The sequence below is a fragment of the Gallinula chloropus genome (assembly GCF_964237585.1).
Source record: "Gallinula chloropus genome assembly, chromosome: 3".
NCBI lineage: Eukaryota > Metazoa > Chordata > Aves > Gruiformes > Rallidae > Gallinula > Gallinula chloropus.
In genome coordinates this window covers 112,290,109-112,314,427 of record NC_140087.1, presented here as the reverse complement: position 1 = coordinate 112,314,427, position 24,319 = coordinate 112,290,109, and the positions used below count along the sequence as shown (strand labels likewise).

Genomic DNA, 24,319 nt, shown 5'->3' with positions numbered 1-24,319 from the left:
CAAAGTAACCTTATAATTTCAAACAAAATTCATAATGCATTTGTAGATCGCTCACCTTTTTAGGTATAGACTGCAAACAGATTACTTCACTTAAAAGGCAATGTGTTCCAGTCAGAGCAATGTTAGTTTTATTTTGAACCTGAGCTGTTTCCTTCCTAAATGACCTTGTCCTAGTGAAAAGGCACAGATCCATAAGCATTACCAAGTTAATTTTCTAAATTACTTTTGAAATGTTAATAGAGATTAAGGTTGCCCAGATACCCATCAATATTTGGAAATGCTGTTAAAGTGGCATTATAGTAAATATAGATGACTATGATTCACTGAAGACCTATGTCTCTGGAAATTTTAAAATGCAACCCTTTAGAAATTGTTTTTTTCCCATATTTTAAATAACTGCAAAGACTAATTGGATTATACTTCATATTGTCTGGAAAAAAAACTAAAGAATACCCTCTGTAGAAATACAAGAAATCATGTTTTAGAGATTAATAGTCTGTATCACCACACTGTCTTTTTAAGGATCTGCTTCATTGCCTCCTAGTAAGTAATGAAAATAATTCTGATTGATGACTAATTTTAGGCTTTCTCAAGAAAAGTTTGGCGAGGGCCAGAACCTGCAATTTAATCAACTTGATATCTGAAGGATTTCCAAAATGCTGGATATTTCAGAAAGTTTGCAGGACCAGATCCTGTATGAGCAGATGAAAAACTGCTTTCCACATCCCCAGACTCTGCTGTGCAGATACATGAAAATCAGACACATCTCACTGAATCTATGGAATTATATTGGTATTGGATTAGAGGGGCATGAGGGTGCCAGTTTAAGGAACTATTTCAGATTTACAACCTCGAATAGTATTATTTAGCTGTCTTATTTTTTCTCCCTTTGTTTCTCTGTAGTCGCGTTGCTATCATAGACCTTTCAGGTGTTTTGACTTTCTTTGACTTGGACACACGGGTAGCAGACAGTACAGGGCAGCAAGCAATAGGTGAGCAGCTGAAACTGGAACGCAAAGATGTCTGGGACATGAAATGGGCCAAAGATAACCCAGATTTGTTTGCAATGATGGAGAAAACAAGAATGTATGTTTTCAGAAACTTGGATCCAGAGGTAAATATTAACATACACAAACTGCACATTTTAAAAACTAGTTCGTAAGTTAATGGCTCTGTGTTGAGTAGGATTATCTTGTGCTTATCGTTCAATTAGGCAAGTGTTTATATAAACAACCTTGCTTCTGGAAATCTCAGAATCTCGCAGGCTCTGTTGTGGGAGTGTTGTTTGGGAACAAATAAGTAAAATGAACTATCAGTCCTGGAAAGCTGTCATATTTTTCTTTTCAGAAGCATATTTTTGTATGCATTGGAAAACAGAAATACAGTTTTAGTAATGATGTTTGTAAAACACAGTTCAGTTGAATCTAAATATTGGCAGGTATTCCTTAATATCTTTCTTGTAATTTGGTTATAGAAAACATGAGGATTTTAAATTGCTTCTGTGCGTGGATTTGTCAGTAAAGTTAATGATCTTACTATTTGTTTCCTGTTGGAAATGTAATTAAATTCTAGTTTGGAGAAGAAAATATCTTTATGTATACCTAACAGATTTGGTTAGGAGTTAATCAGACAGAATACAAGTTCATTGCTTTGTAACTTATTTATTTTTAAGGAACCTATACAAACTTCTGGATATATTTGCAACTTTGAAGATTTAGAAATCAAATCTGTTCTTCTGGATGAAATATTAAAGGTAAGTATAATTGATTTTACTTTGTCGGAAAATTTGATGTCTGTCTTAATGGTTTGAACAGTAGATACCTGTACTGAGTGAGAATAAAAGTGGTATAGAATAAAATTATGTTTCTTTATCTATTATGTTAGCGCCCTGAACATCCTGACAAGTATTATATCATCAATTTTGAGATTCGGTCATTACGAGACAGTCGGGCATTGATTGAAAAAGTTGGCATTGAGGAATCTTCCCAATTCATAGAAGACAATCCACATCCCAGACTTTGGTAAAAATCTCTTTATAAGCCTACTTTGTTCAAACCTGTGTTCTTTTGTATTCTTTTCCTGTTCAGACAGATCAACCTTAGTTGACATGGTAGTATTGTAGTTGATATGGTGGTATTGGGCAGATGGTTGGACTTGACCTTAGAGGTCTTTTCCAACCTTAAAGATTCTGTGATTCTAGTATTAAAGTACAACACCTCAAATGAAAACCAGCCACTGCAATATACACTTAAACAGAATAATGTAAACAAAAAAAAAAAAAGAAAAGAAAAGAAGAGCAACAGTGCTCAGATGCAATTTGAATGGCAGCTGTTCTGAGAACTTCTTTTCATTGGGCTGAATCACTCCAGAGGGGTATTACAGTGCTGAGGGAAGGACTAAAGTGGGCCTTGCTGTCCCCGGCTGGAACTCCAGCTGTGTTATGTTTTCCAAGGGTGCAAGAAAGTGAGTTTTTTGTTGCTGAGCATTTGAGAATTCATGATTTGGGAGATTCTGAACAAGAATCCTCGACAGCCATCTTAAAAAAGGAATTTGGGACCAGTGCTTTCCCAGGCTTCTAGTTCTCGAAGCCCCAAAATAGGGCCGTTAAATTGGAACTCTGTCCTTTTATGCTGTAGTACCTGGAATGGCAGGCATGCTATGTGTGTCATGGTAGTGGATACAGCACTTCCTGCTTTTAGAGGCAAATCTGAAGGAAATTAAAAAGTTGGCAGAAAAGCAATTTTAAGTTAATTAAATTAAAATTAAAATTGGTGATGAATTGAGAGGGTATTTATTTATATATTTTATATCAAAGCTGGATGACAAGGAGCTTAAAGCCAGTAAAAGGAACATAGAATAAAAACAAGAGCAGTTGCCTAAATTTGTAGCATTTTGGACAGGCCATAAAGGACAGATGAGAAAGGGAGGAGTATGTTAACATGTTGTTTTGCAGCATCTTAGAAGTAATCTGAGAAAAGGAGATGTTGGCATGTTTAACCTAAACATGGACTCAGTTATTAAACTAAACTTGAAAAGCCTGCACAGCAAACATTTAAGAGTGAACCTGTGAAAACAGTAGCTCTGGTAATCTATTTCATGTCATGAGGGCTGGAAGAGTAAAGGCTTCAGTAGATAATTTAATGGAAACTCAGAAGCAGAAGCTAAAATGTTGTTGACAAGTTACTCCTTGAATACTGCCAATTCTCTTTAACTCTCTGGAGGTTGTCTCTCTGAACCTTTCTTTAGTTGTTTTGGCTCTGCTTTGAAGCTAACTGATTTCTTGCAATAATGGATGTATGGCTTCCATCAAGGGGGATTGAGAGTTCTCAATTTTGACAGTTCAGAGGGGGATTTAGTATTGCTGAAAGGCTGGACAATACAACTTGCTTTAAAAGTTTGTCACAAAAACCCATTCCTTTCTATCCAATTGTGCTTTTGTCTCCAGAATGTGCATTCTGAAAAACAGTATTTCATAGAATCACCTAGGTTGGAAGAGACCTTTAAGATCATAGAGTCCAACCACAACCTAACCCTGCCTAGTCCACCTCTAGATCACGTCTGTAAGCACTTTATCCACACAGCATTTAAATACCTCCAGGGATGGTGACTCCACCACCTCCATGGGCAGTCTGTTCCAATGCCTGACAACTGAAAGTAAAGAAATTCTTCCTGATATCTAACCTAAATGTCCCTGGTGCAACTTTAAGCCATTTTCTCTTGTCCTCTTGCTTGTCACCCGAGAGAAGAGACCAACCCTGACACCTCTGTAACCGCCTTGCAGGTAGTTGTAGCGAGCAATAAGGTCTCCCCTCAGCCTCCTTTTCTCAAGACTAAAAAGCCCCAGCTTCTTCAGCGCCTCCTCATAGGACTTGTACTCCAAACCCTTCATCAGCTTTGTTGCCCTTCTCTGGACATGCTCCAGCATCTCAACATCCTTCCTGTAGTGAGGGGCCCAAAACTGAACACTTTGCAGCCTTACCGGAGCTGAACTATCATTGCCCTACTGCTGCTGGTCTCAGTGTTCCTGATACAGCCCAGGATGCCGTTGGCCTTCTTGGCCACCTGGGCACACTGCCGGCTCATGTTCAGCTGGCTGTCTGCTAATACCCCCAGGTCCTTCTCCTCCAGGCAGCTCTCCAGCCACTCTGCCCCAAGCCTGTAGCACTGCCTGGGTTTTGTGACCTGGCACTTGGCCTTGTTGGACCCCACTCTGCCTATCGATCCAGCCTGTCCAGGTCCCTCTGCAGACCAATCCTGCCTTCCAGCAGATCAGCACTCCCACACAGTTTGGTGTCATCTGCAAACTTACTGAGGGTGCACTAAATCCCCTTGTCCAGATCAGTAATGAAGATGTTAAACAGGACTGACCCCAGCACCTAGTCCTGGGGAACACGAGTTGTGACCTGCCACGTGCTGGATTTAGCTCTGTTTATCACAACTCTCTGGGCCCGGCCGACCAGCCAGTTTTTAACCCAGTGAAGAGTATACCCTTCTAATCCATGAGCGGCTACATAGAGTACTTCAAAAGGATGCATAAGGATCATGGAGTCCAACTCCTTGCTCCTCACAGGACTAGCTAGACTAAACCATATGAGTAAGAGTGTTGTCTAGATGCTCCTTGAGCTCTGACACACTTGATGCCGTGACCACTTCCCTGGGAAGTTTGTCCCAGCGACTGACCACCCTTTCAGAGATGAACCTTTTCCTAACATCCCACCTGAACTTCCCCCATGCCATTTCATTCCATTCCTTTGTGTCCTGTCGCTGGTCACCAGCATTAAGCACAGTATCTGGTATTTTATGCTCTGTGTGTGCATGCACATCTGTGTCCATGTCTCCATATAAAGCAGCATATATTTTATTATATTTTTTTCTTAGGTTTAAGAAATTGATGTTTCTGGAAGAGTATTGTAACTTTCAATTTAGTTGGAGGCCTTTAGACTGGGGCTGCCATCATGGCTGAACGTTATGCATAGGTAGAAATATCTAAATGGAACTAGTTTGAGACCAGCCACACATTTCACACAGGACAACTCTAACACTCAAACCCTGCCCATTCCTCCCAAGCCAATGTCCCTTCGAACAGCTGGACAAAAGAATATTAGCAATTCTTTGAACATCTTACCCTGAGCAAGTACTGGATAGATGACAGAACACACTGGGGACAAGCATACAACCAAATTAAGATTAATTAGTAAACAATACAATTGCAGTAACTTGAATCTCTTCTTTAAATGATGACTAGTTAAATGGATCTTCATTTAAGGTACCGGATAGCTGCATTTATATCTAACACGCTGACTTTTCACACAGGCGTCTCTTGGCTGAAGCTGCTCTTCAGAAACTGGATCTGCAGACTGCTGAACAAGCTTTTGTCCGTTGCAAAGATTATCAAGGTATTAAATTTGTGAAGCGTCTGGGCAACCTGCAGAGTGAGTCAATGAAACAAGCTGAAGTGGCAGCCTATTTTAGCAGATTTGAAGAAGCTGAAAGAATGTATCTGGATATGGACAGAAGGTAATGGCATGTCATCATCTCATCAGTAAATAAAGGAAAAAAAAGTATGAAAATATGCTTGCCTTAATAAAGAATGCCTAGTCTAGCACTGCAGGCTCTGTACCAGTTTCTGGGAAGACAGAAAAGGATCAGGTTGAGAGAATTCTATAGGTAAATCAGCACATTCCAAACTGTTTGCAAAACCTCGGCTGTTCTAGGTAGCACTGTGCTTCACAGATGTTTTTTCACAAGTATTTTGATGGCATTTCAGCTGGGATTCCAAAAATACATACAATCTTAACTAATGTTTAATTTATGTACTGTTGCTTTTAGCTAGTAGCCAAGTACACATTCTTTCCAATTACATATACAAACAACGGGTGTTTTAATGAACTGCAATCTCTGGAGAGACAGAAAGGACTCTGGATGAAAATGTGGACCAATCAATTGAATTTTTCTCAGGAATGAAAACAAACAAAGCAAAATTACATTATTACTCAAAAATAGAAATGTATGCTAAGTAATTAGCTAGAGCACTGTTTTTACTGAAAAATGGTAATGAGAAATAATAAGCAGCAGTTGTACGATGTAGCCTGTAGGTGGTGGTCAAACATGGAGAACCATGAATCACTTAGAAATATGTGCAATTTTTAAGCTATGATTAATGCAACCATGAAAAAAAAACAGTAGGGAATGATAGAAGAAAAAGTTATTCATTCATGCTGCTTCTTCACTGGTAAAGGTGGAAGCAGGAGAGAAGGTAGGAACTGGGGAGAGATGCACGTTAGAGCCTGGTAATGGAAAACCTTCTTGCCCTTAATTTAAGTAGACCATGGAAGTATGCTGGTTAGGAGGAGCAGGCTGTCTCATAACCACTTCAGTCACACTGCAACACTGACTTTTAGATATGGCATATTCCTTTCCATGTGCTTGAAGAGAAATTTGGCGATTATTGGATTGTAGAAGACAAAGAATTAGATTATGTTTTGCTTTGGTTTTTTTTTTACTGGTTTCCTTAACAGTAGAGCATCTTAATTCTCCAGCTACAAGACTATGGAAATTCTGTGTTGACCTACTGTGTCTCCTCACCACTAGAAAAATCTTAATAAGGATCTACCATAAATCAGGTTGAAATAAAACTATTTTTCATATAAAATTTAAATTTTTTTTGATAGATGCTGTTATTTCCCTGATTGGACTGACTTGCTGTTGCCTTCCTTTACTCACTTGCAAGTTTAGGACATTTTAAAAAGAATTGCATCTATCTCTCCCATTACTTTTCTATACACCTTCATATAGAATTACCTTTATATGAAGTAATATAGAATTACATGATATGGTGGAAAAAGCCTGCAAGACAGAGACATGGCGGGTCATGTATATGCAAGAATAATAAGAAGGAAGGGCTGTTTTTGAGTCCTTTCTCCTTTGTCCAAAGTCATCCTGAATCTGAAAGTGATGTGTCTGATTTTTATTACACCTCAACTTTAGCCTCCATTATTCACATTACTTGTTCCTTGGCCCTTCCCCTCATCTCCCTCCTGTCCCTCCTTTTGCAGCTGCTGACATCTACTGTAGTGGTCAGTGGTGAGAGATAAAGAATAGTATACGGATAAAAGGATGTCTGAAGTAGGTCAGCTGACTTGTCAGCTTTTCATTTAACTCCTCACAGTGGAGAGTGGCCAGTAGGGAAGCACACATGTATGATCTAACCTGTGACCTCTCTCAGGATTTGCTTTTATGGAATACTGTCTCAACTGTAAACAAGATCTCTGGGATTATTGTGGTACCTGCCATGTAGGTTATGAACATGAAAATACTTCTGGCTGATTTCCTTGAGATTTTTGTTAGCTGGTTTATTCTCTTTGGCTTTTTCTTGTTATTTTCTATTAGAGATCTTGCCATTGGCCTACGGATAAAACTGGGCGATTGGTTCCGAGTACTGCAGCTGTTGAAGACTGGCTCAGGTGATTCAGATGATGCCCTTCTTGAGCAAGCACACGATGCTATTGGAGATTATTTTGCCGATCGTCAGATCTGGTATGTTTTGTAGAAGACCTAGTAAGAGGAAATGATAAAATAAATGGTAAAATTGATGACAAGACTTAATTTGTGAGGAGGGACAGATGTCAGGAAGGTCAGGATGCAATACATGGAATAATTTTGGACCCTATACAGTTATATTAGGCTGGATATGGAAAGTATTAGAATTATTAAACATCAGTGAATTTCAAAAACACAAGCATTCTATAATGCTTAAACCCACAAATATTTGAAAAGGTTCTCTCTGACCTGGATCTGTCTCCAGCTATTACCCAGTCTGGGTACCCAAGGAAGGTCCTTGGGTCCTTGTCCACGTATGTGGACACATTTTGCAGTCACATTTGCTTACTGACCCAGATGTGACATCTTCATAATTAACAATTTGCAGAGAAATTTTGTTTCATTAACTTCTCTTGTTGCTTTATAAGCCCATGTAAACTTGTAGCATTCAGAACACACTGTCTCCCAGAGTTCCAAGGCTCCACACTGTGTATTGCCATTACCCGAACTATATTAGCTCAAAGAATCTGGGTCCAAAAGCAGTTGAAAACTCATGATTAGATTTTGAAAGTTGATTTTTAGATGCTTTAGGTAACTTTGCCAAATGGCCTTTGAGATCATAGTGCTTGCATTTTAAAATATGGAGGCACAACAGCAAAGCCTTTTTCTGAAAGTTTAGTGTAAGTTGTTGTCTATTATCAGCCATGTTCTGTGCAGATGTGGGAATAGTTTTAAGATTCCTTGACTTCTTAGCCTTAAGCTAGTCAGAGTTGTCAGTCCTGCTACCACTTCAGTATAGTGATCTCTGAAAATTAAAACTTCTAGTGCATTTTAGCAAAGCAGTGAACTTATAGCTTTCTTACCTACAAAAGCTCTCTCAAGTAAAGTTGTCTGTTTAAAATAATGTAATTTTAAACTTGCAAAAGGCTTACACTGTGAGAAGCTTCCCTTGTGTTTGTATAAAAGAAGCCACCACATTTTAATTTTTTTTTTTATAATTAGGTTCAGTGCTGAACAGTATTATGTAAAAGGACGAAACCAGGAACGTTTAGCTGAATGCTACTACATGCTAGAGGACTACCAAGGACTGGAGAATCTAGCTAAATCACTTCCAGAGAATAATAAATTGCTCCCTGTAAGCAAAAAGCACCTTTATTTTTCATTGTCTTATGCTCAACTATTTACTGAGAATTTCCCATCTCAGGAGGTTAAGAAAGAGAGAAAGATTTTACAGTATACGACCTGCTCACTGAAGCATGATTGTGTTACTTTGGTATTGATCTCCAGTATTACTGTTGTTTTCATACCACCACTTTACCTTATCATCCAAGTTCCCCAGAAAGACCTAATTATTCATCATGCTTTATGGATGCTTGGCTAAGTCTGTAATTCACTGCTTCCCTCCCCAAACTGTACTCTCTAGAACAGCTGTGCTTCACTGAGAAGTCACCCTTCCTGGCTGGACCCTTACTTTAGCTCTCATTTTGTCATCTGGTCTACACTGTTGTGGTATTATCCCCCCCCAATTCTTCCTGGTTGCTATCCCTGGTTTAAGTTCTTACATGGTAGCTCTAGTGGGAATGCTAATGTAGAATGAAAATACAAGATATTCTGCTGAAAGGAGGGAGTAGGTGGTATACCCTGAAATGACCTCCGATGAGACTGTACAGCGAGGGGACCTCATAGCAGCCTTCCAGTACCTGAAAGGTGCCTATAGGAAAGCTGGGGAAGAACTGTTCCCAAGGGCATATAGCAGTAGGACAAGGGGTAATGGTTTTAAACTAGAAAAGGGGAGATTTTGATTGGATATTAGGAAAAAGTTGTTCAATATGGGGGTGGTAGATCACTGGAACCGGTTGCCCAGATTGGTGGTCAGGCCCCATCCCTGGAGATATTCAAGGACAGGCATGATGGGCTCTGAGCAACCTGACCTAGTGAAGATGTCCCTGCTTACATGATTAGGTGACCTTTAAAGGTCCCTTCCAATGTAACACATTTTAGGATTCTGTGATTCTATGACCCACTAAGTAATATCTAATTTAAAACTCTGATATGATTGATTAATCAAAAATGCTTGAAAAAAATGCAAAACATTCTCATTTAATGGCATTTTCATTTGTTTCAACAAAGCAAGACACAGCACTTTCTCTTTAACCTCTTTCTAATGGCAGAGTTTTGTGAAATTCTTTAAATGGTAGGAACACAGTCCTGCTGATATGATTTTATTTGAAAGAGGAATTTTTAATTTTCCAAATCCAAATATTTACAATAGTACATGTTGTCTGAATCCACAGAGCAAACGACCCCTTTGCCCCCTTTTGGAGTTAAAGAATAAAGTGGTATTTCAGTTGCTACACAACATGCTGAAAGTCTGGAAGTGAATTTAACATGGTGCTGATGCTTTTTGCAGGAGATAGCTTATATGTTTGTAAGAGTGGGAATGTGTGAACAAGCTGTGTCAGCCTTTCTGAAATGTAATCGACCAAAGGATGCAGTAGATACCTGTGTACATCTCAACCAGGTAAAACAGCAGTAGATAATCTGCTTTACTAATACGAGTTTAACAGATTTCTATCCTAATGCCCAGCTAAATACACGTCCTTGTTAAGTGTCTGATGATTCGTTATGGTTTCTAGAAAATTCTTTCCTCAGTGCTTAAACCAGCTGTCTGAAATGAGGACCAGAGCATTGGGGAGACAAAGCTATATACAGCAGTGCTGCTTCTGCGTGTGTGGCCTTCACAGAGCCAAGCTGTGCTGCCTCCTGATGGAATGGGAGAAAGACCAGAGCTTCTGGCTGCTCATTTTCCACATCCCCCTCCTTCCTTGTACAGACACAAAATGTGTTTGGCTGCGTTAGGATGTAGCTGGAAAATTCTCTCCATGTTTATAGCTAGAGCTGTTCCCCAGTATGATTTACCTGTGCAAATGTTTCTGTCAAGGTAAGTAAGAGAGAAACTGAAGATGGCAATGAGGAGCATGATGTATGGGACCAGGAGGACTGGCTAGTGGTGTCTTTATGGGAACACTTTCCTAGTTTATGGATCTGAAGGGCCATTAGGTATGAGATTCAGCTAAGCTTCTCAGTTTTGCCAAACTCTGATCTGGGGCAAACAGTAGCCAAACATTTGAAGGTCAGGAAAATTCACAGACAAAATGAGGTATATAGAAGGATGAATAAAGTGTTATTATTTGTGCCTTAAGCTTATGGGCTGAAGTCCTCTTTTAGACATGCTTTTGAGAGTCTGGGTTTTAGTAATACCAGAAGCATTGAAATCCACATGTCCAGCTGTGAGCAGCAATGAAGTGATTTTGCAAAGCTTTTACCAAAGCAGAAGCAACTGCTTTGTATGTGGTTTTGGACAGAGGTTCAGCATTTGTTTCACAAGCCTGCTGTATCACGATTGGCAATGATGTTAGCATTTGTATTCTCTTGCTTTTCACTTTAATTTTATAGTAGCCTGGTTCTAAGTGGCGATGAAGTATTGCACACAAATGTTGCAGGCTATTCATGGAAAAACCAGCTTGTTCTGAGGATGTATTTGGAAAAACGGGGTTGGTAATTGTCTGCTTTTATTTCTAGTGGAATAAAGCTGTGGAGCTGGCTAAAAATCACAATATGAAAGAGATTGGATCCTTGTTAGCCAGATATGCAAGTCATTTACTGGAAAAAAATAAAATCCTTGATGCTATAGAACTCTATCGTAAAGCAAATTATTTCTTTGAAGCTGCTAAGCTCATGTTCAAGGTACTGCATGTTTTATTTTTAAGTCAAGTAACTCGGGTTTTGGGCTAGCTCTTTTTATTTCCATGCTATTTTAATTTTCTTGGGGTTATTTTAGTGTTAACAAAGTCCAGGCAACAAGGAGATGTCATTATACAGGATACTGCAGAGATGAATCCAGTTCAGGTACTGCTATCTGAGAGTTACCCAGTGTGTCCTCAGTAGCTGGTGGAGAGGAGACTTAGGACACAAGCCATCAGATTTATTTTGAGACTTTCACTTCAGGATGAGATGATCTGTGCCTCAGAAAAGGTCCTGTTGCCCAGCATTGCCTAGTGGAGTACAGCAGACCTGCCTGGGTGCAGCGTCCACATTATTTTTATATATTGTGTGGGTTCATTTTATGTCCCTTATTTTTAAAAATAGCAATGTCATTAACTAGCAGTTACAGTTTGGTATTTCTTCAATTGGTGCCTTCAGTTATAAACTGCTGTGGCGTTCTTTTAAGATAAAGATATTGCTTAGATTTGGTTTGGCTGCAGAGATTCTGTACATAACTTACAAAGTCTGTAATAGTAATATGTAATTTTTGCAGCAAATATTTATAGTAAAACATATGTATATGTTACTTTCAAAAGCCATTCTTCTTTTCTGGGAAAACCACCAGACCTTATTGAAAACTATGTGTTTCTTAAACTTCAGTGTTTAAAAATCACTATTTCTTTTTTTTTCAGTTTATTTTTATATTAAGTGAATTGATTTATACATAGTTACACTGATTTATCCTTCCCGAGAATCTGGCTTTAAATGCTTGTTAGCTAAATAAATATAGACTGAAGTGCATTCTTCACTTTGACGTTTTCATTTATAGTTCTGTTTGCAGTCCTAATTATTACATTCAAATGTAGAATGGGTTTTTGGCAGGATTTCTTAGGTTTGTACAAGCATGCAATTGTCCAAGAGAATGAAGCGACTCTTCTAATATATATATATATATATGTATATTATTTATATATATATATAACTACATTAAATTATTTGATTTTATTTTGTAAGATTGCAGATGAAGAGGCAAAGAAAAGGACAAAGCCTTTGCGAGTTAAAAAACTTTATGTATTATCAGCCTTACTTGTCGAACAGTCCCATGAACAAATGCAAAATGCACAAAGGGGAAAGGTTAAAGGAACAAGTTCAGAGGTACACTGTTGGGGGTGTGGGGGTGTGTGTGTATTTTTTTATCTTCCTGAATTCTGGTTTCTGCTACCTAGTCAGAATAAAGCAAGGTATGTGAGGCTATTATGTTTTTTTAATAAAGCCTTTTCCAACTTAAGAACAAAGCTTTCCTTAAAGTAAGTCTTTCCTGAAAACATATGGTTTAAAGAATTATTTTAAACATTTAAATCATATGTATTAATAGATATTTTTCTTCCTGAGTTTAATGTGTTTTTTCTTAATGTTTTCACTGTGACAATGAAAATCATAGAAAGCATCTCCAGATTTTTTTTTCCTGCAAGACTCTCACTCTCCTGTCATTTAGGAGTAATTATCAATCCCAAAGAGAGATCTGTGATTAGATTAAGCTGTGTTGGCTATAATTTAACAGGAAGATGGATACAGATATGGGGGAAGCAAATGGAAGAACTTTTCTGCTCAAGCTTTCATCTTTCTATGCACAAATGAAAGAGTTTAAACAAAGTTTTAAGAGATCTGGTGTTGAAATGCAGTATTAATCCAAACTATGAACCAGTCTGCAGATGTGCACAGAATATATTTGTACACATGTATATGATATTTATCTTTGAAAATCTGCACCATATGTTCTGCCTATGCACTGTATAAAATACCTAACACTGTTCACTTTAGGTCCCTGTATTTATATTTTCCCTAGCTAGCACATAGTGGTATAATCACCAAGTACAGAAAAGTTCTTTTCATATACCCCCATTTCCTGCTGTATCTGTTTTGTATAAAAATTACTTGTGATACTGCTTTGTTTTCAGACTGCTTCAGCTTTGGCTGGTCTGCTAGAAGAAGACATTCTTTCTTCAACTAACCGCTTTGCAGACAATGCTTGGCGAGGAGCTGAGGCTTACCATTTTTTCATACTAGCACAAAGACAGCTCTATAAAGGTTCTGTAGATGCGGCGCTTAAAACAGGTAGGACTTCATTTTTAACTCTGTAAAGTAACTGTTCTAATTGTACAGACTTGAGCAGCACATAATTTCATTTATGGTTGGCACATTTTTCTGTTAGTGCTAGCTCCATGGAACTGAAAATAAAACTCTATAATGAATCAATATGGCTGCAGTCAAGGTACCTGGAAAGTGTTTTGTTGGAGACAATGGAAATCTAACTTAGTAAATATTACCTGGTTACATTGGACAATATCTGCAGATTTTCTGTTGATTGTTTTGTTTTATTCTTTAATTTATAAGGCATGCCTGAATTCACATCAGACCTCCCTGTAGAGCTTCATAAAAATAATGTGGGAGTTAGAGAAGCAAACAGTGCCCTCCAAGTTATGAAAGAGGAAAAAAAAGAGTCCCAAAAAGACACCTTAATATCCCAAATCCCCTTATTTATTTTTTTCAGAGTTGAACCATACATGTTTCACAGTCATGTCACTGAAAAGACTTTGGTTCATTGTGGCCAATTTGTAAGATTAATACCATCAACTAGTAGCAAATATTTCATACAGATGTTTGTGCTTCTCAGAAGACTTGTAATTGGATTTTTTTTTTCATTTCTTAGCTCTTCATTTGCGAGGCTATGAAGACATTATCCCTGCAGTTGAAATCTATTCCCTTTTGGCGCTCTGTGCATGTGCAAATCGAGCATTTGATATTTGTTCAAAAGCCTTTGTTAAACTAGAATCCTTGGAAACTCTTAGGCCAGAGCAGAGGCAACAGTATGAAGACCTTGCTTTAGAGATATTCGTGAGACATTGTCCAAAGTACAACAAAAAGTCTGATTTGGATGACGTTCTTGAGAGGTGGGTTTATATTTATATGTTACTGTAATAACAGGAGCATTTTTTTTCCTGCTATTTTCTGTCTTTTGGGTTTTAGCAGGTTTTGTGTGACTAAGCTAATTAGGTGCTTTTGTGCTTAAACCAAATATTGGGCAAGAATGATGCAGGTGTCAGAGGGTCTGCAGAAAGGGTCATACAGCACTATTTTATTTGGGAGAACAGACAGTGACTGTGTTTGAGGGACAAGGACATAAACATGGAACTTCATCTTAATTTGAAATGTGTGAGAACAGGGCGCAGGAGTTTTAGGACCTCTGATAAGGTAGCTTGTGTCATTAAAATAATAATATTACTGTTCACACCACCGTTGCGGTGTGATGCAAACTCACAAGAGAAGGTTTAGCCAGTATCAACCAGTAAACCTCCAGTGTTTTGTGAATTACCAAAATCTACATGGTGTGAGAAGATGACTGTGTCAAATGGAAGAATTAGAATAGGAAGAAAATGAAATAAGAGAGTATTAGAATACTTAAGCAGTAAGCCCTTGGAGCAGCTGTACTCACAGTGGTAACTTTGACATACATCTCCTGCTGTCAGCATGGAATTTGTGTATGGAAATGGGTTGTGAATCAAATTTCTTTTTAATGAACAGGATTTTAACCTGTCTTCTTTGATTTTACTGTGCAGAAGTGTGGAACCTCGCTAGTGGTGTTCACACTGACTCTTCAGAGGAATAAGCACAAAAGTAGTGCAGGAGTCTGATCAGACAATACCTTTATATAGCCTTCACTGCCTGGTTTTCACTTCATCTTCTCCATCTGCTGGTCCTGATTGGCTGCCTGTATGGTTCTTGGGGTGTGCAGTCTGTTGTGAGAAGATGTACGCCCCTGGCTATGTTAAAAGTGAAGTGTTACATGATTTAATAACTTATAATCAAGATGCAGTGCACATCTGAATAGGGAAGCAGTATTTTACAGACAGACATCCAGGCTTTGCAGTTAGCTATAGGCTCACAATTAGATATGTGTGCTGTTTTGCAAATTTCTGCAAAACAAGTATTTGTTGCTATCATAAAACCATGTTTTCATCCTTTTGATTTCCTTTCTCTCAACAGTGAGGACGGGAAACTTCCTGTATGCGTTGCAACAGGTGAGCCTATCCTGGAGTGTGGGTTCTGGATGTGCAATATATGTAAGCACTACATGAAAGCCAAAGAAGCAAGCAACTACAAGTTCTGTCCTCTGTGCCACAGTACAGCATAGCAGAGGATGAAGGGCCGTGCGTCCCTGTATCCACCATGTCTCCTAAAAACACTATCTCAAATGTTACCCAGGTACTGCATTTTAACAGTACGGTGTTGTAACAGTCCCACGAGGAGAGAAATACAGACAACCAAATAAAGCCAACAACAGAGAACCCACAGAAGAACCCTTCACTGCTTCCATTTATGTGAAGACATGACTCTGTTAGGCTTCTTTTTTGTTTATTTGTTACTCTTTTTATAAAGGTTTAAGGTAAAAAGCATTCTTATGACTGTAAATTTGAGTTCTGAAACCACGTGAATTGAATGTAGGTTCACCTTAATACATTTTACTCTGAGCAAGCTCCACTTCTGTTTTCAAATTACTGCGTTTTCTCAAAATTGGCAATTTTTGAAGGAAGCAATTCCCATGCTGAATTCGGCCACAGTAATTTTGACACTATTACGTATACATTTTCCTACTGCCGCTTTACTGGAGCGATGGCACCAGCGTGGGTGTATGTTTGTGCTGTTGTCTTTTGTCAAGTGTGTTTAACCACCCCCCACGGCAACAAAGGGCTCACAAGCATTGGGCAATTGGTGCTGACAGGCTGGGCCTGGTCTTTGAGCACCTCCAGCCAGCTAAGGAAACCTCTGGGAACTTCCCAACTGGGATGTGGTAACCACCTCCTGTTTTTTAAGTTTCGTTAAGGGCGTGTGGGGAGAGAAGGCGACCTGTGCTCCCTCTGTGGGGCAGATTTCAGGAGCTGAGCTCTCCTCCCTGCTTCACTACTCCTTTTGCTTGTCCTGAGATTGGAGCCATGGCTCTGGCAGTGCCCCAGGCCCCTGCTCCACGCCTTGACCTGTGCCCAGGGCCAGCCTGGCAGTAGCCCCGAGCGCGGTGAGGTTCTGCCCAGCCTCACACAAACACACTCAGGCCAGGTGGAGCGAACCCCGGGTTCCACAGCAAACCGGGAAACGTTACTTCTCTCTGATCGCTTTGCTCTGTCCCGGAGTTCTGCCTTTCTTCGCGTAGAAACACCTGTGAGCGTGCTGTGCAGTGACGTCATTCGGCGTCCCTCCATCAGCACCCGCGGGGGGCGGGTACCTGCCCGCCCCTCCCTCCCTCTCTCCCCTCCATGGCTGCCCCGGGCACTCGCACCCCCTTCCGGCCGCTGCAGTCGCGGTGACGCAACCAGGCGACAGCTCCGCGTGACGTCACCCCGGCGCCTCTCCGGCGGCGCCGCCGCCATGGAGCGGGAGACAGCGGAGCTGCTGTCGGCGGCGCAGGCGCAGTTGGCGGCGCGGCGGCTGTCGGCGGCGGAGGAGCTCTACAGCAGCTACATCGCCCGGTGCGCGGGGCCCGGGCCCGCCCCCGCGGGGTACGTGCCGGGGCGGGGGCGGGGGGGGCGGCGGCGTGGGGCCCGCCCTAACGGCCGCTCTCCCCCTATCCTCCCGCAGCGCCGGCCGCGACCTCGCTACGGCTCTCAACAACCGTGGTCAGATCAAGTACTTGCGCGTGGAGTTCGCTGCCGCCGTGGAGGACTACACGGCCGCCATCGAGTGCCAGCCGGGCTTCGAGGTGCCCTACTACAACCGGGGCCTGGTGCTCTACCGGCTGGGTACGGGCCGCGCCGCCCCTCTGCGCCGCGCGGGCCGTCATGCGGCGCCGCGGGGCCCGGGGCCGTTCCCTGGCTGACCCGGGGCGGGACGGGGCAGGGCGACCTGGGCCTGTGCCCTGGCGAGCCCGGCGGCGGTCTCTGACCTGCCCCGCACGGCCTGCGCAGGCCTTGCCGCCCGGGCTGCCATCCGCCCGGCGCCAGGGGCGGGCGCGGAGCTCTCCCGTAGCTGACACGGGCCGGGAGCGCTCTCTTACCGGTGCCGGCGTTGGCCCGGGGCTGCGGCGCGATTCCCGCCGCTTTCCAGAGGCAGGGAGCTTCGTTTGAAACGGCACAAGGGAAAATGGGGTGAAGGTGCAGTTTCAGCCTTGGAAAAACTTGTGTTGGGGTAAAACCCGGCAATTCCAAATGTTGCCATTGCACCTAAACTAAAGTCTCTCCTAAACAGGTGCAGCCCAGCAGGGCAGCTGTCGCAGTGCACGGTGGGCTGGTGCCCACCCGTCTCTGGGGAATTTGTTGCCTGAGTTTTGAATATGGTGTAAGAAAGTGACATGCCAGCTCCTTTTGCTGGAGCTTGGCTGTTGCATCAAGACACACATGCGGGACCAGAGGGAGCAGCAGGAGAATGGAGCCTGCCGGAAGGCAGCAGCTGGGAAGCGGTGTGCCAGTGTTCCAGGTTTATGGCAGACTGGCTGTTGGTGTGGGCCTTTTGGCTCCTTTCTTTTAATAAGCTGGTGGAGTTGAGCCATAAGTCTGCTTTAAGTTCACAAATAGGCCTCGGGGTTCTTGCTCTTCAGACCTTTGACTTGCAGTTGGGCCTTGGAGAATCCAAATGTACTGGGTCCACTAAGTACCGCTGCTACCTCTTGTTAGTGACAGTGTGAGGAGTCATTTGGTTTGAGTTTGAGCAGTTACAGAAAGATAATTCTTCCTTTTTTTTTTTTTTTCTTCTTTTGGGACAGGATGCTTTGATGAGGCCATGAAAGATTTCAGGAAAGTATTAGAGCTTAACCCCCAGTTTGAAGATGCTGCATTGAGTCTAAGACAGGCTATTCTTGACAAAGAAGAAAAACAAAAGCGGGGTTATTGAAAATGCTGCTAGTGGTGTGAAAATGTTTGGCTAACCACGTGATTTTTGTCATTGGTGGAATCATTTACATCTGTTACGCCCTACAGAAGATACCTGATTCTTGGGTAAATAAGTAAAAATGGGTTGTGATTGAAGAATAAACTATTTTTGTGTATTGTTAGTGTTGAGGAAAACCATCTTGTTAGATCTGTGTGAGATACTTGTGCAGATTTTGTACAGGAGTGCTTCATGAAGGTGTTGGAGGCTCAGCTAATGAAGTCCATTGTCCTTATTACAACTCTACTTCTGTACTGTCACAGATTGTTCTAAGTAGTCTTTCATGGGGAAGAAAAATCAACCCATAAAACATTTAGATACTTAAGATTGGAGCTTATGAGAAGTACAGCGATTTAATAGTGATAGTGTGTGTCCACATTGAAATACAAATTTGATTTAAGCTAAAAGTGCAGTTGTTAATTATAAGATGTTGTCCTTGAGATGCTTTTGTAACTGATTTTCTTTTCAGAGTGTTTCAGTATTAGGAAATGCTTCACAGAAGCAGTGAGATCTTTTCAGGTAACACCCTTTGTCCTTTGCGTGAGGAACATGATAGAGGACCTCCGACCTTTGTACATTTGCTCAACCCTAGAGATAGTTCCACGTGACCTGAGCAGGATCCAAGCATACCTGTATTTTTTTGTAAAACTATTGGTCACGTTAATAATTGGATGAATAAAAACGAACATGTACTTTTTATCTCATGCTTGTCTGTACAGAGCTTATGACAGAGAATGTGGTTGGGCTGTTCACAGTGGGCAGTGGGCTTTCTCCTTTTTGTGGAGAAGGTCAATCACTTGAAAAATACAACGTGAAATCTGCCTGATTGAAGTGGCTGCCAATATCCACATGAATTCTCACATGATAGGAGGGACCTTTGCAGAAATCTGTAACAGTCATCACTAAGAAGCATCCTTACATGTTCAAAGCAATACAAGTTCTTATAGAAGAAATACTCTCCTACGTGAGCTTTAGGATATATTTTTTTCTTAATAAATTGTGCTAATGCCAGTTCTGCTCCTTGTGGTGAGTTTCTCCATGGATGGTCCTGGAGCCTGCACAAGTGCAGGGCTCTCTGGAGGTGGTGGAACTGTTTGGGGTAAGTCATGGGAACAGACTTGAGCCTCTGAACATCTTCCCCAGCAGCCTTGCTGAGAGTCACAGAATCACTGAACGATGGGAGTTGGAAGGGACCTCTGGAGATCATCCAGTCCAACCCCCTGCCACAGCAGGATCCCCCAGAGCAGGTTGCATGGGGTTGTGTCCAGGTGGGTTTTGAATCTCTCCCGAGAAGGAGACTCCACAACCTCTCTGGGCAGCCTGTCCCAGCATTCTGTCACCCTCAGAGTAAGGAAGTTTTCAGTCATGTTAAGATGGACCTTCCTGTGTTCCAATCTGTGCCCACTGCCCCTTGTCCTTTGCTGGGAACCTCTGAAAAATGTGGCCCCAACCTCTGGACATCAACCCGTTAGATACTTGTAAGTGTTGATGAGATCCCCTCTCAGTCTCCTCCAGGCTGTCCAGCCCCAGCTCTCAGGCGTTCCTCATACGAGAGGTGCTGCAGTTGCCTCATCATCCCCGCAGCCCTGGAATGAGGTCACTGAGCTTTGGGGGGAAACGGCAAGAGCCGCAATGAGCTCATTTGGAGCACGGGGCTGAGCAAATGCAGCACTGGCCTCTCGTGTTCTCGGGCTTTTGACAGCAGGAAGGTTGATGTAACAGCAATGTGATGCATGATAGCAGAATGTACCATGGACAGTTTGGAAAGCAGGCTGTGATGTCATAAAAATGACCATATTTTTAAAAAGATTTTAAATTTGGACTTCTCTGAATATTGTGTACGTGCTGCACTTCCATTTTTGTATCTTGTTGCTCCATCTCTGAAACAAGGTTGATAATTTAAGGATTTGACACATTTCAGACCGCCTTGGTCTCAAAATCTGAGATATCTCACCAATTCCTGGCTGGTGGTGAGCAGGTGAGGTAGAAATAAGCCTGTTCCCCACTTACCCTGCCAAGAAAACTAAAAAGTCAGTATGAACAGTTGAATATGACCTACCGAGTTTTACTTTGACTGGTCACAGATGTGGTTGTGCACTGTTTAAATGACAGGGGACAGTTCAAAATCAAAAGATGAACTGCAAACAAGTATTTTAACAAAGAAAGAGGCTTGTAATAGATTCCTCCTACTTCCTAGCTTGTGGTGGTTTGTGGATGTTGCTCAGTGACTTGACCATATTCAGTCTTGGCACAGAAATATTTCACTGGACTGGGAGTGATTGTATCACGGTATTTCCCTCTCCTGTGAAAAGATGAACTGTCATGTTGCATTTCAGCATAATTTGGAATTCTTTCAAGGTAATTTTGGCCAGTAAGGTGTTTTCACAAATTTTCCTGTTTCATGTGCACACATGAGTCAGTCCTCTGGCTTTACATCACAGGAGGAATTGGGTTTTTTGGTCTGAAATTACTAAATAATATTGTACAGCATTCTTTCACTCAGGCCTGATGAAAGGGTATAAACCACTGTTACCAATATAAAAACAACTTGAAGAGGAGGATGTGTTTAGAATCTTCCCTTGTCCTACAAGGTAGGTTTCCCTTTTGTAATACTTTAAGAATTAAAAATCTAAGTGGGAGTAGTAAAATTCTTTTTATGTAGTGTTTCCATGTGAAATTCAGATGAACTCAGCTTGTAAAAGGCGCAGGGGTTGTGTGCTTTGGATGCTTCGCAGCGTGGGGGTGCCATGGCTTTCTGCAGTCACTGGGCTGTAGGGGTTGTCTCTGCTTGAAAATCACAGACCTCTGTAGAGCGTCTGGGTCAGTCTGCTCACTCCATCACCCTTGTGTAGTGTTTGCTAGTCAGAGTCATGGTGCTGTACCAGCTGCTCCAACAGGTGGTTGCTGCTAATGGACGTGGAGCGACTCTACTCTGGCCAGAGATGTGTCAGATGTGAATAATTCACAGCCCCTTTCCCAAGGTTTCCTACCTATAAACCTGCTTTCCACTTACCAGACTCTTTCCTTCACACAGTCTTCACTGGCAGCCCCTCTGTTTTGCTCCCCGTAGCTGGGATTGATTTGGCAATGAGTAGCAGTGTTCTCACCTGCTGAGAACACCTCTAAACTTACAAAACCAATGTGATTTCCTCAACACATTACAGAATCACAGAATCACAGGCTGGTTTGGGTTGGAAGGGACCTCAAAGCCCATCTAGTTCCCACCCCCTACCATGGGCAGGGACATCCTCGACTAGCCCAGGGTGCCCAAAGCCCCATCCAGCCTGGCCTTGAACACTGCCAGGGTTCCAGGGGCAGCCACAACTTCATTTAGTGGGGTTTCTTAAAGTTTGGGTTTTTCAGTATCTGGAACAACAGTCTCCAAGATGTTACTTGCTCAGAGACCAAGGCAAAGTACAGCATCATACCTTGTCCTTTTCCCTAATGCCCTGTTTATCCTTCTACTGAAACAGCAGGAGTTGTCCCATCACTTGCAGTGCTGTAGCTTTCCATTGCTTTTGTGCAAAGTAGGAAAAGGTGACAAAAGCCCAGGCTAGCTGGCCCAGAGCAGGGCACAGAGAAGCATGTATACACATTTAGGGTGAGGTGCAGGTGGGGAACAAGGAGTGCCTGTCTGAAGGGAAAGCTCTGGCAAGTGGAGGGGAAAGGGCTGCGTGGTCAGGTGGCTAGTCTATTTCTGTGCCCTTTCCTTCCGAGCACACAACAGAGGTCACAGTCAGCATTAAAAGCCTGAAAATCCTTGGCTGCTACAGCTGAGGGCTGCGCTGTGGGCTGTCCCATTTAGTAGGTAACCTTGGTAAAACGTAGATCAGTGGGGAAAGGGGCACTATGCACATTTTGTGGAGAATTAACTCCTTCGTATGAACCATGCTCAGCGATGCAGGCTGTGCTCTCCCTGACTGTCAGAAAGGAGAGGGTTCAGAAAGAGGAAACCTGATGTTCAGTGCTGAAGTTTGCTAGCAGAAGAGTAATATTCTGTATTCTTTCATGTTAGCAGATGATTGTTGGTCTGCTGAATCCTTTTAGTAGAGGCAGAGGCTGGACGAGTAGAACAGATTCAGCCTGTGGCTTTCATGCATGATGGAAGGGCTGGTTGCTTTCATCACAAGTGTCTGTTGTGAGGTCTGGACAAGGTGGAGGCTGGCCTGGCATTGTGCTGTGCTCATTTGGGTTGAATTCTGTTTCTGAAGATTCACCATTTCTAATGCTTTCCTCATAGAACCCTTTAGTCCATGAGCAGGGATAGGATGCAGGCCACAGCATCACTTCCTACAGTCCATGGCAATCAGATTTTTCATCACTCATCTTCTTGTGTTGCACAGTAAGCATGGGAAATGCACCTAAAGGATATCATCACCTCCCAGCAAGGAACAGCTAGTCCAGCCCAGCCATAGACATCAAAACATTAGATTTCAGGTCAGGTTCCCCCTATTGCCATGCAAAAGGCTGACCCAAGGTTCAGTGCTAAATAATGTAGGATTCATCAACTGAGGTGATATGATGGGAGTGGCTCCTAAAAGCCTAATCCAAGGAAGTGTTTAAACCCATATGCCTGAAATGTGGGATCTAGGGGATGAGTTAGGTGCTGAATTTCTATCTGCAGTGCCAGAGAGGAGGGAGTAATCACAGAGCTCTGTGCTCTTTGATGCAGAGCTCTACATCATGCAGCAGTATGGCTGAATCATGGCTTGGAAAGACTCTCAAAAGCTAAACGATGAATGCCTAACCCTAGAGACTTGTGTGCTTGAGTGTGAAAAACATTGTCTACTGTGAACAGCAGCCAAGGTAGGAGGAGGTCACCAGGGATGTGCAGTTTTTCGGGCTTGTCTGTGAGAGTGTGAGAACCTGAAATGCCTGTGGAAATGGGAATGCAGTTATGTGTCATCATCTCCTTTTTTCTCCCAGCATATAGAGGAGCGAAAGGTCTTCCCATGTGGTGGGTGGATGGCTATGGAATGCTGCTGGACCCTTTCCTAGCTTCCCAAGGCAAAAGGGAAAGATCTGGGATATCCTACCTGCAGTTTACCCACATCTGTTTTGCCAGACTGCAGAGCAAGCAAACCTTAGTGATGTCACACCAGGCCTGATGCCCTTCTGTGTGGAACTAGACTGTCCCATAAGCACTGGGAAAAGAAGAGTCGCCGTGCTTCAGCCTCCATCCCAGTTCACACATTTCACAAGGGCTGCTTTTCAGATTAACGGAAGGTTAACCTCACCTGCTGAGTTTGTTACTGCTAACAGTAAAAATGGGGAATGTGCTCGTGGAAGACGTGTGGGAGCAGTAAGCTCTCGACTCTGCAGTGTCAGCTCCGGACAGCAGAGTGCACTGCTCATGCAGCAGAGAGGAAGACACCTCCCAGGCTGCTGCTGAAGGGGTCTTGGGATCCCAGTACTCCCCTCCCTTCTCTCCACCCCGATTCCTTTTTACAACCCCCAGCCCTTCGGCAGATACAGCTTTAAGCCTGCATTTATTCAGCAATCATCACGGGCATGACCGCAGCTTTTGGGAAGCGTGCCGTGTACATGCACTCATCAGTGTGTGTAAGCTGGCCAGCCCGTGAGGATCCAGCCTGCACGAGCTGTGCAAACCCTCCAGACCTACACATGTGTACGGTATCTGCATCAGCATTGCTGCAGCTACCCCCTCTTTGTTCCTGTTGAACACCTACTCGTGCTGCAGGCTCACCTGCAGTCATGATGTAGGCGTAGCCTGAGGTTAGATGTGGTCCCGTGTCTGGTTTGTCCTTGATCTCTAGAAAATAACCCTTCTAAATTCTGTGGCACAGAAAATAGGAAGCGAGTTGTTCTTTATACCCAGAGCATCCATCTTCTCCTGTTTTCTAGAGTTAGTCTTTTCCACACTTGGGCAGGTGAGAGGAAAGTGAAGAACTGGCAGGTTTCCAAGAAACTCGGGTCAATGCAATGTCACAGTCAAAAATCTGCATCAATGGTACAAAACCCCTTTGCCATTGTGTTGGATGTGGAAGAGGCCCTAATTAGCAGGTCACTCAGCTCTTTGAAGCCACTGTTGGTATCCCAGATAGTTGCTGTTACACTTTAGAAAGGAGATGTTCTGCAC

At 42.4% G+C, this 24,319-nt stretch overlaps 2 protein-coding genes across 3 annotated transcripts in view; both read left to right on the top strand.

Moving 5' to 3' along the window:
* Positions 1-15,774, top strand: part of WDR35 (WD repeat domain 35) — a gene marked incomplete at its 5' end in the record, with an annotated part of 46,461 nt that extends 30,687 nt beyond the window's left edge. For both annotated transcript variants that reach the window (XM_084261733.1, XM_084261732.1), the window contains 12 exons: positions 904-1,114; positions 1,673-1,753; positions 1,885-2,021; positions 5,314-5,517; positions 7,390-7,536; positions 8,542-8,674; positions 9,950-10,060; positions 11,122-11,286; positions 12,319-12,459; positions 13,263-13,419; positions 14,015-14,255; positions 15,349-15,774. In XM_084261733.1, coding sequence (XP_084117859.1) covers positions 904-1,114; positions 1,673-1,753; positions 1,885-2,021; positions 5,314-5,517; positions 7,390-7,536; positions 8,542-8,674; positions 9,950-10,060; positions 11,122-11,286; positions 12,319-12,459; positions 13,263-13,419; positions 14,015-14,255; positions 15,349-15,496 — 1,876 coding nt within the window. In that variant the 3' untranslated portion in view covers positions 15,497-15,774. The remainder of the gene's footprint in view (positions 1-903; positions 1,115-1,672; positions 1,754-1,884; positions 2,022-5,313; positions 5,518-7,389; positions 7,537-8,541; positions 8,675-9,949; positions 10,061-11,121; positions 11,287-12,318; positions 12,460-13,262; positions 13,420-14,014; positions 14,256-15,348) is intronic.
* A 935-nt stretch (positions 15,775-16,709) lies between these two features.
* TTC32 (tetratricopeptide repeat domain 32) lies at positions 16,710-19,230 on the top strand. Its single transcript, XM_084262587.1, has 3 exons — positions 16,710-16,856; positions 16,936-17,096; positions 18,056-19,230. The coding sequence occupies exons 1-3, from the start codon at positions 16,726-16,728 to the stop codon at positions 18,181-18,183; spliced, it is 420 nt and encodes a 139-aa protein (XP_084118713.1). The 5' UTR covers positions 16,710-16,725; the 3' UTR covers positions 18,184-19,230.
* Positions 19,231-24,319: the final 5,089 nt, after the last annotated feature.